This window comes from Tenebrio molitor, chromosome 2 (genome assembly GCF_963966145.1).
Source record: "Tenebrio molitor chromosome 2, icTenMoli1.1, whole genome shotgun sequence".
In the NCBI taxonomy this organism is placed as follows: Eukaryota; Metazoa; Arthropoda; class Insecta; order Coleoptera; family Tenebrionidae; genus Tenebrio; species Tenebrio molitor.
In genome coordinates, this window is record NC_091047.1 from 19,881,656 (window position 1) to 19,896,920 (window position 15,265).

A 15,265-nucleotide genomic window follows, 5' to 3' on the forward strand; every position below is an offset into this window, starting at 1 on the left:
GTTTGGTCACGTCCGCGCCGAATGACCCGGAGAGGACAAACTGCAAAACGAACTGGAACAATTGATACTAGAAACGGTGAATGAAATGGTCATCACCCGTCCTCCAGTCGTTGCAGCGCGCCGGAAACTGCCGAAACACCTTCGAATCTTGACACAAAAGAAAAACAAAACGATTTTGCAGGTGCGGGTTTAATCCGGACAAAAAGGGGCTTTGGAAGTGTCTCCTAGGGGGGTTTGGAGATGAAGTATTCAAAGCCCAAGATGGAAGATGAATACAAGTCGGCAAATCTACAATGCAATCCTTAATTAAATTAACACAAAACGTGCGGTTATAAGAACCACTGTATTGTGCATCATAATTTTAGATTGGATTGATTCGGAGTTGTGCGGAAGTTTGCCCCAACTTTATCCAAACAATTATGGCCAATGAAGAGTTGTAAGGTTGGGTCGAACTTTCGGATCAACTCTGACATATCTGATGATACCTACTTAGCCTAAACGGCTGAATTAAAAGGAGGAGTTTGGAAAAAGAAACTTCCAGAACTAGGAGCGAGCAGAAACGGTGTCTTGCATCTATTCAATGATTGCACTGTCCAACACGATTTTTCTTCCTGATCATAAAGTTTACTTGACAAGTTAATTGTAATGAACATTTGTTTACATTACATACAGGGTGTCCCAAAAATGGCGTACTAACGGTGCACTACGGTGTAGAAGAGATTACCGTAAACGCCAGAAAAATGTTAAAAAAATTCTATTGGACTTATTTTCTGATTTGACGGTCTTTGAATGTGGCACTAAACAAGTCAATTATTTTAAAATATATGTATGAAATTTTCATGACAGCTACGTCTAATCGTACATATTATCACAAAGTACAAGATCACTCACTATCAATATCTAATCCTGCATAATAGAGAATTTTCAAGTTTTGGAAATCGAAATAATTATTTTAAATCCTCTACGGTAACATTGCAAGGTAATGATGTATGAATATATCATTGTTTATATTGGATTATCGTTAATAATAATAATAAAAATAATAGATATTTTTGTCGGAAACATTTTTTCCATATTTTTTTCATGTACATTTAAGCATCCTCGATAAGGTAGTAAGTAGTTTGTACGCCATTTTTGGGACACCTGTATACAAATTCCGAAAGTTCCAAGTTTTACCTCCACCTTTAAAATAAATAATCAAAATTGTATCATGATAAAGCACATAATTATTTTTTAGGCAGCATTAATGAAAACAGTAATTTTACGTACTCACAAGCGGACGAAAAGTAAGAATTTTTCGGACGCACTTTTTCGGACGCTGACCGTGGCGCCATCTGTTGGTCTGTTTAGTAAGTTAGCAACGAAACTGAAAATGTGGTTTAAATTATTTTTTTTCAATATGTAGTTTTATTTAATAACGAAAAACCACACAAAAAATGTTTTTAATTATTAATCGGTTCGTGTACCAAATTTGATCAAATTTATTACATTAGGGACGACTTTGAAGGTGGGGGTAAGACGCTACAGGTGGCCCAACGAAAACGAGTCAGTTTAAACAACTTTTGAAAGAAGCATCACATCTTCTGGGGCACATCATTTGAAAGATAATTTAATGAGGAAAGAACAAAGAAAAAATTAAAAGTTGTTACGTAGTGTTATTTATACAATTAGCTTTGATGCGCGGTTGGAATGTACGTACAGTCCTTCATAATTCTTGCAGTAAAGGTTGCCTGGAAACCTCGCCGAATATATTCTGGCACAGAGGTCCTTTCATTAAAGAGAAATGTTGATTTTAGGCTGTATTCTTGGAATAACAAAGCTTGAACGGAATAACGTTTAAACCCCCCATACTTTTGAAGAATTTACGACTTTGCGATATGACTTTTATCTGTCGGTCCAGTCCGCCTCTGGATATCGATCGCATCAATGGCAAGGACGAGCTGATGTTCAGAGATTCTGTTTTTCTCCGTTTGATTGACAATGTCGAATATATCCCGTCACGGTTCAAAAAGTTCGAATATCACATTTCCGGTTTGATTAATATAGTTTTTTTCTTTGGTCCGACATAAATATGTATTTAGGAGTCCAACAATGAGGGCCAGATCTGAAGCGCCGTAAATAATTCCGCACTTAAAGCGCAAATACCAGAACTTAATAACCGGCAGGTAATAAATCATACATAAAACCGGGAGCATACTGTTTACCCCCGCACTTAATTTCGTCGACGAAGCAATAATTGCAGACTTGGCTGGAAGAATTCCCATCGTAGTTTGGACATTAGCCTGTGTAATTCAGCGTGGTAACATTTAGTTAAGCAGCATCTAGTGCACTCGCTGGGGAATTAAAACACTTCAGAGACACGCGGACGCAGGATAAGTCCGGAGACATAGCGCAGTAATAAAGGCTTAATGTGTTGTGGTAGCACTGGCGCAGTGCGGGCGGGTAAAGAATGGCCTCTTCTATTACCTTCCACCCCTAAAACGGCAACGACTCACTGACCAGCTGAATTATTATCCTTCGCTAAGGACAATTGAAAAAAAGGACGACGAATGGAAGCGTTGTTAAAAGTGAAAAATATTTTCGTTTTAAAACCGGCGGCGGCCTCCTAATTATCGTCACTTCGTCGAACGGAAACGTGAAGTGCACCGGGATTTTTAAGTTTCCAAGTTTTCTTGCATGATGGCCGGGATAATTTACGCCAGAACTTAATTAAACTTCATTTCTAGAATGGATTCTTACGATATGAACAGCGGCTCGACGTTGTTATTTCGAAGTTTACCGTTTACATTACCAGAATTGCTATTGTGGAATTTGTTAATTGGGTGTAGGAGTCAACAGAATTTCCTCAATAACTGAACGATCGCTGTTCACTTAAGAAACACCCCACAGGGGTTAAGTCGGAAGTCTTTTGCAAATCGCAAACATTTTGAAATTTTCTAGTTAAAATCAAATTATGTCTACGTTTATCAACTAAAAAAAAACGTGAATTAATATTTTCATAACAGTGATTAATATTCTGGGCGATCAAAAATATTGGTGCATATATCAATATCACCCTGATCTGATTTCTTCCATAACAAGCCGCAGGCAGTCTCACCCAATTCACAATAAATTGCTTCACAAAGCTTCGGGGTTCTAATATCTGATTTTTTTTAATGCACTAAATAAACTATTCTTTTAAAAATATTTTATTATAATCCAGTGGAATTAAAATTTTAAAAATCATGGACTATGTATCATGCTATAGTTTGTCCAGCCAGAGATTGGTTGACATAATCACTAAATTCTACGTAGAGAAAGCAGTACCTAGCGCACGTAAAATTTGAAATATATCCTTCAAGAGTAACATTTTTGCCCTGAAATAGTGCTCTAACTGTTAATGTATTCTAGTCCATTTTGTAGTGTTGGGTTAATTTAATACAATTTAAAATCTCCCAATCTTTCGCTGGACGAAGTATAGTAGTTTAGATGTGAAAAACGTTTAACAGCGCGCCGCGAAATGTCCAATTTCGCGTGACTTGGGGATTCGGTGGTTCACGCTGGCTTAGTAACAATTGATTAAAAACAATTTAAATGCAGTTTAAAATTCAGACCATATTCATGTAGAGTCTAGGTAGTATAGAGAAATGTTTAGTGCAACAAAAAATAATTTCTAATCATTTTCAACTTTTACGGTTTTTAATTCCATATACATAATATCATATACAGGGTTATTATAAATGATTGTTTCATCGCAGTTGGCGTTAGTGGCGTAGTTGAATGTGCCGCAAGCCTCAGAGCATGAGTCAAACTAGTATCGCCAGTAGGTAGCAATACTGGCGGTATTTTTTACCGCCGGAAATCTGTCTACTAGTCTGTCTCTGTTGCGAGGCTGGCGGCACATCCAGCATTTGATTTTCGGTGCCAACTGCGATGGGACAATCATTTATAATAACCCCGTAGAACTTTAAAGTTATGTTTATCTAGAGAAATCAAACAGAGGGATTACAAAAGCTGCATAATTAAGAACCTGGTGGAGCAAAGTAGATGATCCACTGTGCAGATAAGCCGAAATATAATTTCAAGCTTCTTGTAATTGTACCCAAAAGTTTGTTCCCGAAAGTTGACAATTCTTTCACAAGCATTCAGTGAAGATAGGTACGCGAAATAAATCAAAAGAATTTTTGGAAATGAAAAATAAAAGCAGAGGTGCTGTGAGGAAAGAAGAGAACTGGAAATATTTGACTTTATTGTTAATAAAAACACAAATAAAAAATTATATTTTGAGAAACAATTTTCATTCAAAACTTCAACATTTAAATTTTAGCAGCAAAAAGAAATTATTTTTCTAAGACACTGTCTGCACGCGAGATTCCCTACGTGATCGTTGAAAAATAAAGAAGAATAAAATATATTTCAGACAGACTTTTCCATTGAATGCGTTGTAGCCACTATTCCACCTGTAAAATCAGTTTCAGAAGCTTCATATTTTATTTTCAGGTATTAAAGCAATTTCCATTCTAAGAATTGCTGTATCTATTCGCATTCAATAAAATATCTTGCACTGACAGTTTTCAATGATTTTTTTTAGTAATAAAATCAGTAATGCTTAGATACTCCCAAAGGCAGACGTACAATAGAAAAGAAGTGCTTCGTCATAAATACGAATACGAAACAAGAATGTTTTCCCGATCAGGACAATTAGCTACAAGAAAAAAAAATGCTTGATGCCTTAATTAATAGTTATTTAATAAACTAGTTTGTTAATGAAGGCGATTAATAATAATCGAAACTGTTTAAAGCACGAACGAGTGTAGCGAGTGAGTGCCTTTAATAGTTGAGATTATTAATCGCCCATTAACAAACGAGTTGATTACAAAAATTTTTCGTTGATCGCAAACTTTTTTTTTGTGACAAAATTTCAAATTAAAGCCAAATCGAAACCAATTTCATCTTTTTCGATAAAGACGAGACCTTATAAAATACCAGCATCCTTTTTTTGTCCTCAGGGTAGGCCATTTTTAAATTTTTCAACACTTTTCCACAAAGAGTGTCAGAAGACGTCAACTGCATTCACATTCAATTTCACGTAAAAATCACGGTTGCTAAGAAAACCTAGTTACCTTTGAAAAATATTAAATTAAATTAGTTTATTTTTTCTTAACTTAGATTTCTTGTTTGTCCATTGCAGCACTAGAGTTTTCTCTTTTCCATTGCCGCACGCTAATCGTCCACTTTAAATGCCAATTGCAACTACGGCAGCACAAAAAAATTATTTTTATACTTTTAATGAAATAAAAGAAAATTGACTAGTGCCATTAATAATATACAAATTGGAACCACATCATCGTGGCCGGATTTATTTATCATTAGTCATTACGAATATTTCTATCAACTCAACCGTCACAACCCATCCAATGACGACGCCCGGCACTGCTTAACTTCACTAATCGAATAATAGATGACAACGTAATAATTATTATTACTGAAGAAATTTTGTTTACTGGCCAAAAATGTTAAAAATAAATTATACTAATTTAAATACAATTTATGTACATACGAGTACATTGCATTCCATTTTCTTTTACATATCTTAGTTCCTAATGAACAGGTAATACTTAGTTGTCAATACAATAACAAATAATTAATTATTAAAATTATGAAGTCTAATTAAATGCTATAATAATCAACGACTGAAAAGACGGAAATAATTACAAGACATTGAGAGAATAAAAAGGCTACAAGTAATTTATGGCGTGATTTATAAAAGCCAAACTGGTCTTCAGCGTCAACTGATTGAAAAACAATTGCTCTTAATTTTAAATTAAGACTTAAGAACAGCTTAAAAACCTTGACTGGTTATGAAGCAAAAAAACTTAACGGTCAAACAGTCCTTTCACAGGCAACAAAAATATTAACTATTATTTTTGGGTCATAAACATTTTAAAATAAAACAATGCAGGTATCTTATTTTTAAACACCAGTTCCACACTGCTACTCAAGTTATTTACGACTATTTTGTTTAGTTCTTGTAATTTCTATTATCGTAAAGGCGAAAAATTTCCCTGCAAATAAATTCAGTCTCCGGAGAGTTGTTGTACTGTTGTTTATAAATGGTGGAGGCTCCTGATAGTGTTTATACATAGTGCGTATTTTCATCGAGAGCGCTGTTTGAAAAATTGCACTGTTTACATTCACACCAAAACTGCGCTCACTCACAAATAGACGACCCGAAAAAAAATTGCAAATATCCCGCCCGTCGATTTTCTGTAGTTCGTGTAGTTTCCCCTAATTAATTTTAATTCAATGGAATCAGCTCTAACGACCGGAAAGTTCCCGATTAAATCCAGAATGAATTTTTGACCAAACCGGTACACAATTCAACTTTCGGTACAATTCCCGACCCAAAGTTCGTTACGTTACAAAATCGCAACAATAAACGTTGAAACAAACCCCGAAAAGATGAATTCAATTAACGCGTAAGCGACGACGGGGGCGCAATTTTTGCCGTTCCGCTGCCACCACCACGCACCGGATCGCCACGAAATTCAATAGCAAACGTAATGAGATGGGAATAGGATTTGCCTCAAATGTCAAAGGTGTGGTGGGTCGAATCTAATTGATCCCGAAGAACGAAATCTCGGAAAAACAGGTAGCGAGATCACTGTGACGACGACAGGTGCCTCCTCGAATAACCTACATAATGAATGGATGGAGTAGTTCGCTGTTGCGCCGCTGCAGCGTTTTCATTAAAACTTCACGAGTAAAAGAGATGAGTCCCTACTTCACTATAGCATGGCTCGACTTATCAAACCATAATATTCACCAAATCAACAAAGCGGTACAACTAAATTTGAATGTTATTGCAGCGCTCGTTGTAGACAGCGGTCTGTATTATACAGATCACTGCTGTCCCTTTGTTGATAATTTGATTTTGATAGTGTTAGTGGAGCCTTCAGGGCAGTGGCGTAGATAAGGGGGGGTCCAGGGGGTCCGGACCCCCCCCCAGAGCTCATCCATATTCTTTCACAACTGAATAATACTTTTTTTAAAATGAAGGGGACAAAAGTTAACTAACATTTCAGCCTGCTAAAAATGATAGAAAATACTTTTACTAAAATATTTTTTCTACTTTGCGTTCGTACTGATGCTATTACGATACTGTTTTGCGTATCGTAATAGGAAAAGGCGTGATATAATAGTAAAACTTAAAATAGTGAAATTTAATTTTTTTATTTTGACGGATACTGTGGTGTCGCGGCAGACCGCAGACGTGACCTTGGGTGGAATCCTTCAACTTTAACGGTTTAAATTATTTTGTTTCATTGAAAAAGTGGCAAAGTAGAAAAAATACTGTATGACATCTCGTTTATAAGGCATTTTATCGCACTTACTCCTTTTAGGGCACTCCTCGCAAGCTCGTCGTGCTCTAAAACCGTGCGTGCGATAAAATGCTTCTTATAAGACTCGTATCATAATATACTATTTTTCACAACTTTTTCGACAGTTTAGTTTAAAAAATCTTCCAACTTTGTTCCAAAAATGGCTTGAATATTTTCATTTGAACAAAAGCTAAGAGGGGGTATAAGTTTTACCATGCAATTACCTTTGGCAACAGTTAAAAACATGCACTGTACCGATACATAAAGTATTGAAAAAAAATCACGACTTAAAAATTGAAAGATCGACTACATAAAATGCATTCACGTTGTTTTGGCCTAATGGGAGGCCATGGAAATTTTGCATTTAATTTTAGTAACGCTGTATGTTGAATTAGATTATATTTTTTTAAGTTTGAGGTTATAAATAGCGTCAATGTCTAGTGTATTTTTGTCAGTTTTACTACTTTGCAATAGAAGAATACTCAGACATCGCGGGAAATTCAGCAACATGTTATGTTCATTTTAATAGGTCCGCATGTCAGGCACTTTAGTGACAGAAATCAAACAGTGTGTCCAACGTTAAAAAAATTAATCATGGCCTCTCATTATGCCAAAACAACGTGAACGTTGTCTGCCTACCTATGTACTGTCGCGAGCAATAAATTTTGGTCGTCAATGTCATTTCAAAATTTGGTTAGTCACAAATTAAAAAAAAAGTCCCTAGCGGATTATGCCCACGTCAACAAAGTGCAAAAAAATGAGGAAAAAAATGAAAATTAATGTCATACGACATGATGATAGGTTATGATATTTAGGTACGACCGTTTTACAATGGACCATTTAAATTGCGTCAAAGAATGACATTGACGACCAAAATTTAATGATCGCGACTATACGTACAGTTGCGGAATTAAAATTTCTGACACTATTGTCAATGTCATGATATAAACTCTAAAACAACCTTTACATTAATAACCTTATTTTTTACTCTTGTCATGTTTTTGTCTTTTTGGCATTCAAAAATTGTCATTTGTGGCATAATAACGGGTAGGCCACATATCAAAGCGATGATTTAATGTCAGTCATGATGACAGTAGAAGGTGCTTTACAGAGATTTTGTTGAAGTGACAGAAAAATTTCGGGCACTATTGTCAATGTCATGGTATAAACTCTAAAACAACCTTTACGTTAATTACCTTATTTTTTACTCTTGTCATGTTTTTGTCTTTTTGGCATTCAAAAATTGTCATTTGTGGCATAATAACGGGTAGGCAACATATCAAAGCGATGATTTAATGTCAGTCATGATGACAGTAGAGGGTGCTTTATAGAGATTTTGTTGAAGTGACAGAAAAATAGTGCCCGAAATTTTAATTCCGCAACTGTACGTAATTGTTTAAATCATGATCTTTTTTAATTAAAACAGCATAATTTTTGCCGATTTTTTCCGTGCTGGATTATTTATCTAAAATTGTTCTTTGAGGTTTTTTTGTTTTTTTTTTCAACATGAGTACATATAAACAATAAACCTTCAAGTCGTATTGTGATAATTTCATATTCTAGTGTTATAAGTAGGAAACTACATTGAAAACCAAAAACTTAATGCAAAAGTGGACCCCCCCAAAGCAAAAAGCTATCTACGCCACTGCTTCAGGGTCACATGACAACACTGTAGAATGCAGTACAAGTAAGCGGTTGGAATAGCCGTTCCATAATAAAACAATGCTAATTGAAGCAGGAACTGAAGAATTTAATTGTTATTCAGTAGTTTAGCAAAAGTGGCGCCGTCTCGTTATCAACGTAGATTTATATGCAGCTTATTGTTTCGCAATCGCACAAGATATCCTTATGCTCACAATAACTTCCATAAGAAAAGTCTCTAAGCGAAGACAGAAATAATAAATAAAAACAAAGTCACGTTTCCCAAGGCAACCGAGTTGTTTAGATGAAAGATTGGGTGTCAGACGCATAATAAATTTCAGTCCGAATCTGAATCCAGTTTTTATATCATCATTAGACCACCGATATCAAACGTATCAAATTGTTGATACAATAAAAAAGTTACGTAAATTTTCAAAACTCGAAACGATAAGACGAACAGTTTTTATTGGAACAGGTTTGGTGGAAATTTTCTTCACGCGCAGTTGGTCTTGAGGAGCGACTAATTACAAAGGGACCCCTAAATCTTACGGTTTGCCTAAGTAAACGCGGTCCTAATCTGCTTACTGAAGTAAAAATCTTTGATTACATCCATAATTGGAAAATCACCCCCTGCTGCATCGAGATTTATCGATCGGCTTCGTTAGAATTTCTGAAACATTTTTCAGGGAGGCAGCGCTTTGTGGTGGCGTCCTTGTACACAAACATGTCGAGACCATGGAAGATCGTAATAAAACCTGAATTTGCTTTGATTAATCAACTTATAAATTCTCGAATCTCTTGTCGAATATAAATTTAAAAATTCATCTGGGTTTATTCTGTCGCTTAATTATGGAAAACAGTACAAGTGCTTCAGATTTAATTAAATGATATTGGCATTCCGGATTATTTGGCTGCGTTCGATAAATGGACCAAATTAATTTGTTTACGCAAAAAGAAGCAATTTCTAATTTTGGTATTAATTTACAGTGTGCAAATTTCGCAATAGACTTGGTATGCCACTGCAGACAAGCACAAAAGCCATAAATTGTAAAGCTACAGGTTTAACGATAGAATACAGGATGCAACTAGATACACCTGTCAATTTAGACTACTTACTACTGCGTTCTGCAAAGGTCGATAATTTAAAGGATGTGTTTGACGTAGGAAGTAAAGCAAGATGCAACCATTCAATTCCACTAAGATATTAGTAACTTCATAATTAATTTGAAAGCAAATAAATTCAAAAACCGACACACTAAAAAATAAATATGGAAAAATAATCCATCCCACTTAACTACCTAAATATTTTATTTAGGGTCGGGTCTATAATAAAATCTCTCCCTGCTAGACAGACATATTGAACTAAACAACTTTTGAAGCATTTTAACAATAACCAATATGAATGAAATGTCCAATTTATTTCAATAATAATTTTAAAATGTCTTTAACAATAATTTTAGAATAGTTGTAGTGTCACAATAGAAGACGCTATTTATAGAAATCATTCAAACCGTTGTAACTGAGAAGCAGCTGCATTGTATGAGCTGTTCATAAAGTAAAAGGCAACATAGTTCACAACGACTGTCAGTGTTAAAGTTGATGAACAAAGAACATTGTAGTGACATTGCATTGTTGCAGCTGCAACATAAACTGTGTAAACAAGATGTTCACGTCACAGTAGAATTTTCATAAAAATTGGCCAATAAGATCCGTACAGTTTAGTTAATTAAGATGTTGAAAAGCTTTCGGTAAAAGAACTGCGACACAGTGAAAAAGATCATCCAATTGTACTTGTTAGTTACACTAACACAACTAACACTAGTTTGTTCAAATAATTTTAATTTAATAATTAATTAACATCTAAATGTGTATAGTTTTCCCATTTATAATTTGGTTTTATGGCAGTGCAATTGTAATTATTAGGGGCTGGGGTTGTGGTTTTGGTAATAGTGAAGATATTGTAAACTGGTCAGACAACAGAACTTCTTTTACAGTCCTAGAATTTATGGCGGTAGTTGCCTATTGTCGGGGTATTTAACTCCCTGACAACAGGGCTGGTAGTAAAACCAAATTAGAAATGGGAACACTATACCTATATACAGTGTAATGTTGGGAGTACTCTTCACGTTTCAAAAATTCAAATTCAATTAAAAAAAGAGCGGCTGTAAAAAACAAGATATTTTAAAACGTATAGGTTAGCTTGAATAATCCAACCTTATTACAATATGTAGTAATATTATTACGAAGATTAAAAATTATTTTGGTTTGACCTATATGAATGAGTTACTGTTACCAACATTAAGCGAGCCGCCCAGGTACTGTCCAAAAGCACGGTAGAAATGCAAAATTAGGTTATGTGAGTCTTAGTCTGTGGTTACGTATAATACATAATGTTAAGCTGCTTTTTACAGACGTTCATGACCATAATTTTTTTGAAACATACAGTATTTTAAGTATTATCTATTAACACCTACAATAAAATAATCAAAACAAATTTCTTTGATGTAAACATCTGTCGATCGGTTTATAGATATTTATAAATCTTTTAAAAACCAGTTTTTCTGAAGAAAAACTTTTAATAACAATTTAGAAAAAAAAATGAAAACAAATTAAAGATAAAGTATGTTGTGTAATTATTTTCTGTTTTATATGCTGTATACGTGAGATAATAAATATACAAAGTGATCAAAAAGAAAACAAATCAGAGCAGGCGTTGCAAATTATCCGTCATGTCGTAGCGGAATCCTACACAAATAAACGTCCAATGCATGGGCGTAGACAATTTGTGGTCTCAAACGCTACTTTATAATAAATCATATCTAATGAACTTTAGACGTTGGAATTATAATTGTGCATTTTATTATTATTATCTGATAATGAATAAATTTTATAAAATAAACAAGAACAGCATTTTACATTCGTAAGAATGGGTGATTTACCAACTTTATTGTCAAACGCGTCGCCACTGGTAAGCTGCTTTTTTGGTGAAATGTTAGTTTTAAAGCAACAGTGTCGATGTTAACCTTGAAAAAAAATGTTTTCGATTTCGCTAAAGTTTACGGACGTTTCCTGTAATTGTAAGCGACAATTATCCCAGAATACGTAGTAAGATTGAAGATAAAGCATTAGTTATTAATAATGGATTAATTAATAATTGATTTTTTGAGAGATAGGCAACCAATAGGACAATTGTGTATAGCAAGTATACATAAGTATGTGTATGATTAAGCTAAGACAGACGTTTCGTTAAAACAAAAGATGAGGTAGTAGTCTTGATTTGTTTTCTTGTTGATCACTCTGTATACTAAGTACAATGAAAATTTAAAAATAAGAATTAGGTAAAAAGGTCTTAACGTTTTAAAAAGTTTTCTTCATGTTTTATTTGTGTTATGATTTTTTATTATCTATCAAGAGTTACCTAAAGACAGTCGTTTGATAAATTTTTATTTTGTTGGTACTTTTAGGAAGTTGTATCATTGCCATGATTACATCAACGATTACTTCCAACTGACCCTCGATGAAAGAATAAACGATTCTCTGTATATTTTAAATGTAGGAAGTCATAAAGATACCACATTTAATATTTGATATCTGTAAATCAAAACACGATTAAAATTAAAATGGTCAACACTCAAGACATTTCTTCTCACAGCTTGTATATAATGTTAAATGCAGCAGCACTGTAGTTAACAGTCATTCAAGTTTTAAATTTTCCATTCAAGTCTTTTGAAAGTAAAACAAATACTCGTATGTATAATGATTCTGTTCCAACTCGTACAGCTTCTGTGTAGCTAATTTTATTACACTTTCAATATGTTCAATATAATTAATGTATAATGAATTGCAAACATTGTTGTTAATAAAGTTCTATGGACGTTAATATTTTCATTGCAATTTAATATGCAAGTCAAAATTGCAAACACTTAAATATGAATATTACTGCAGCCGGTTTATTTTACAAATAATTTATTTAATTTTAATTTGAAAATTGTATAATACAAACCAGTTTTCATATTTATAAATTTTTAAAATGAAAATTCCCATAAATTATTTACTTCCCAGGTATTCCAGAAAACAGATTTTTTATTCAACGTAACATCGCGTAATGTAATTTACGAACAGTCCAAGACCGGCATCCCTGTAATTTCTTACAAACAAGTATAGATTATTGATCCTGTTCGGAGTAAATAATTTAATGATATTTTCAAATCGTCCACTTATTGTATAAACAAGTGTACGGTTCCAGAATAAATTTATTCGCATGTGAACTGGAATAAAATGTCCGTGATGTAAAAATTGGAGGGTGCAATTAACAAGGCCAATCAATTACATCAACACCAAAGAACTGGACGTTCGGTAATTAAAGAGTAAAGAAGTGAAAACGTCACGTCAGCGTAAGAATTCTACCGAATGTAACACGCCATCCATTCTTCTAACCGTCCATAAATTAAAAATTTATCAATCTATTAGTCCATAAATAGGCCACACTAGCGCGGTAATCACTTAATAATTAAACGGTGCAGGGTATCTAATCGCCAGAACGACTTACAAAATCGTAAAGTGAGCATAACATCTTGTCTCGGCCATTACGTCTTAGCTTTATTTACATCTTCTCAATTGTGGCGGCCTTTGATCTGTCGTCCCGTGGGACCATTGAAATACTACATATTTTCATCTCGTCGGTGTTTACGAGTTTACGTGCGAACACTGTGCAGGTGTTGCTATTCTGGATTTAGCCAACGTTTTTGGGCTAAACACGCTAATAAATAGGTCACACAACGTAATTAAACTTGAAATTACATTTCCGGTCGACGGGAAATGAAAAAGAGTTTGGTATTATTTTTAACGTCGGATTAAGCCCGGCAAATTCGAAGATCCCACGCTCCCCTACAACGTATTTAATTGGGGAAATGAGGGGACATTTTCGAACACTGGTGACCAAATGAGTCGTCACTGAAGAAGAAAGGCTCCGGTTTCGATTTTTACTTTTTACTTAATCGGCGCCGGTGGATTTAATCAAGCGGTGCCAATTGGTGGACCATGATGGGCGAGTGAGTGATCTTTGCAATGTACGTCGAGTGGTAAACAGTGAGTCCTACCGGGTTCTTCGGTGAATCTGGCGGTGCTCCCCTGGTAGCAAAACACGCACATCCAAAGCACTCGAATCACATTGTTTAGAAGATTGTTGTTCGCAGACACCACTGGAGCCATCGTTAGTCACCAACACCACCGAGTCCATCCACCGGCACTGGTGCCCGAGTCGTCGAAAGTTGGCAGAATCGCTGGGAACACGAAACCGGCGTCGCGGCTCTTTGAAACAGACTTCCACGAGCTACCAACACAGAGGACGAATCGCCACTGCTGGCGCTAAGATCTAAGCGTGCGCCCGGCCAATAGCTGCCGTCCCGACCGCCGCCGAACGCCCACGAGGTACTAAGGGCCCTGTTGTATCAAGGATTTTAATCCTTAATCAGGACGACGAGATATTTCCTCGCTCCGGCACACACGAAAAATATCGGAATGGAGGACGTCGCAGCGATTCCGGGACGCAAGTCGATCTTGGAAGTGTTCCCAAAAGATCGCGATACCTATCTAATTGCGTTTGGAGTTTTTTCGGAGCCTCCATAATGGACATTCAGTCATTTTTATGGGGACTCCTCGGATGGGCAGATATCATCTCCGATTTCGCGTTGGGAGGCCCGGTTTGCTCATTACTCCCCGATAACGACTGATTACTCCTGAATAAATAAGCAACTGGGCGAGGTTTGTATTTTTGTTCGTGACACACAAATGCCAATTTTTTAGGTAATTCGTACATTAGATGCCCACGCAAAGCTGGGAGTTGAGAATATGTTATTAAATTATGTTATGACAAAAAAATTCATTCCAGAGAAATATAACGTGTACTTAGAGATGGTATCCTGTCATGCTGGTATGTACTACTAAATTATCAAAACAGTGGGGTAACAGTAGAAGAACATGTTACTAATATAATGAATTTACAAATTACGAAGCTCCCTCATGAAATAGTTATTTTTGTATTAAGTGCGCAAAATGATTGTTTTTTGTTGGGGCATGAGAATGAGTTTTTGGTCGAGACCGTTAGGTCGAGACTTCAAACTCATTCGAATGCGTCAATAAAACAATCATTTTTCGCACGAAATACAAACACTATTTTTTCTACAACCGCATTTTAAAATTTTTGAATTTTCTAATTTTTGTAAAATTTTCCTTGGATGCTAAAATATTTGTCAAAAAGTTAT

At 35.2% G+C, this 15,265-nt stretch overlaps 1 protein-coding gene across 4 annotated transcripts in view; it reads right to left on the bottom strand.

Annotated features, from left to right (window-relative positions):
• LOC138124486 (protein turtle homolog B-like) overlaps nt 1–14,359 on the bottom strand; it is a 272,071-nt gene extending 257,712 nt beyond the window's left edge. For all 4 annotated transcript variants that reach the window (XM_069039530.1, XM_069039529.1, XM_069039528.1 and 1 more), the window contains exon 1: nt 14,102–14,359. In XM_069039530.1, the coding sequence (XP_068895631.1) occupies nt 14,102–14,213 (112 nt within the window). In that variant the 5' untranslated portion in view covers nt 14,214–14,359. The remainder of the gene's footprint in view (nt 1–14,101) is intronic.
• Between the last annotated feature and the right edge of the window lie 906 nt (nt 14,360–15,265).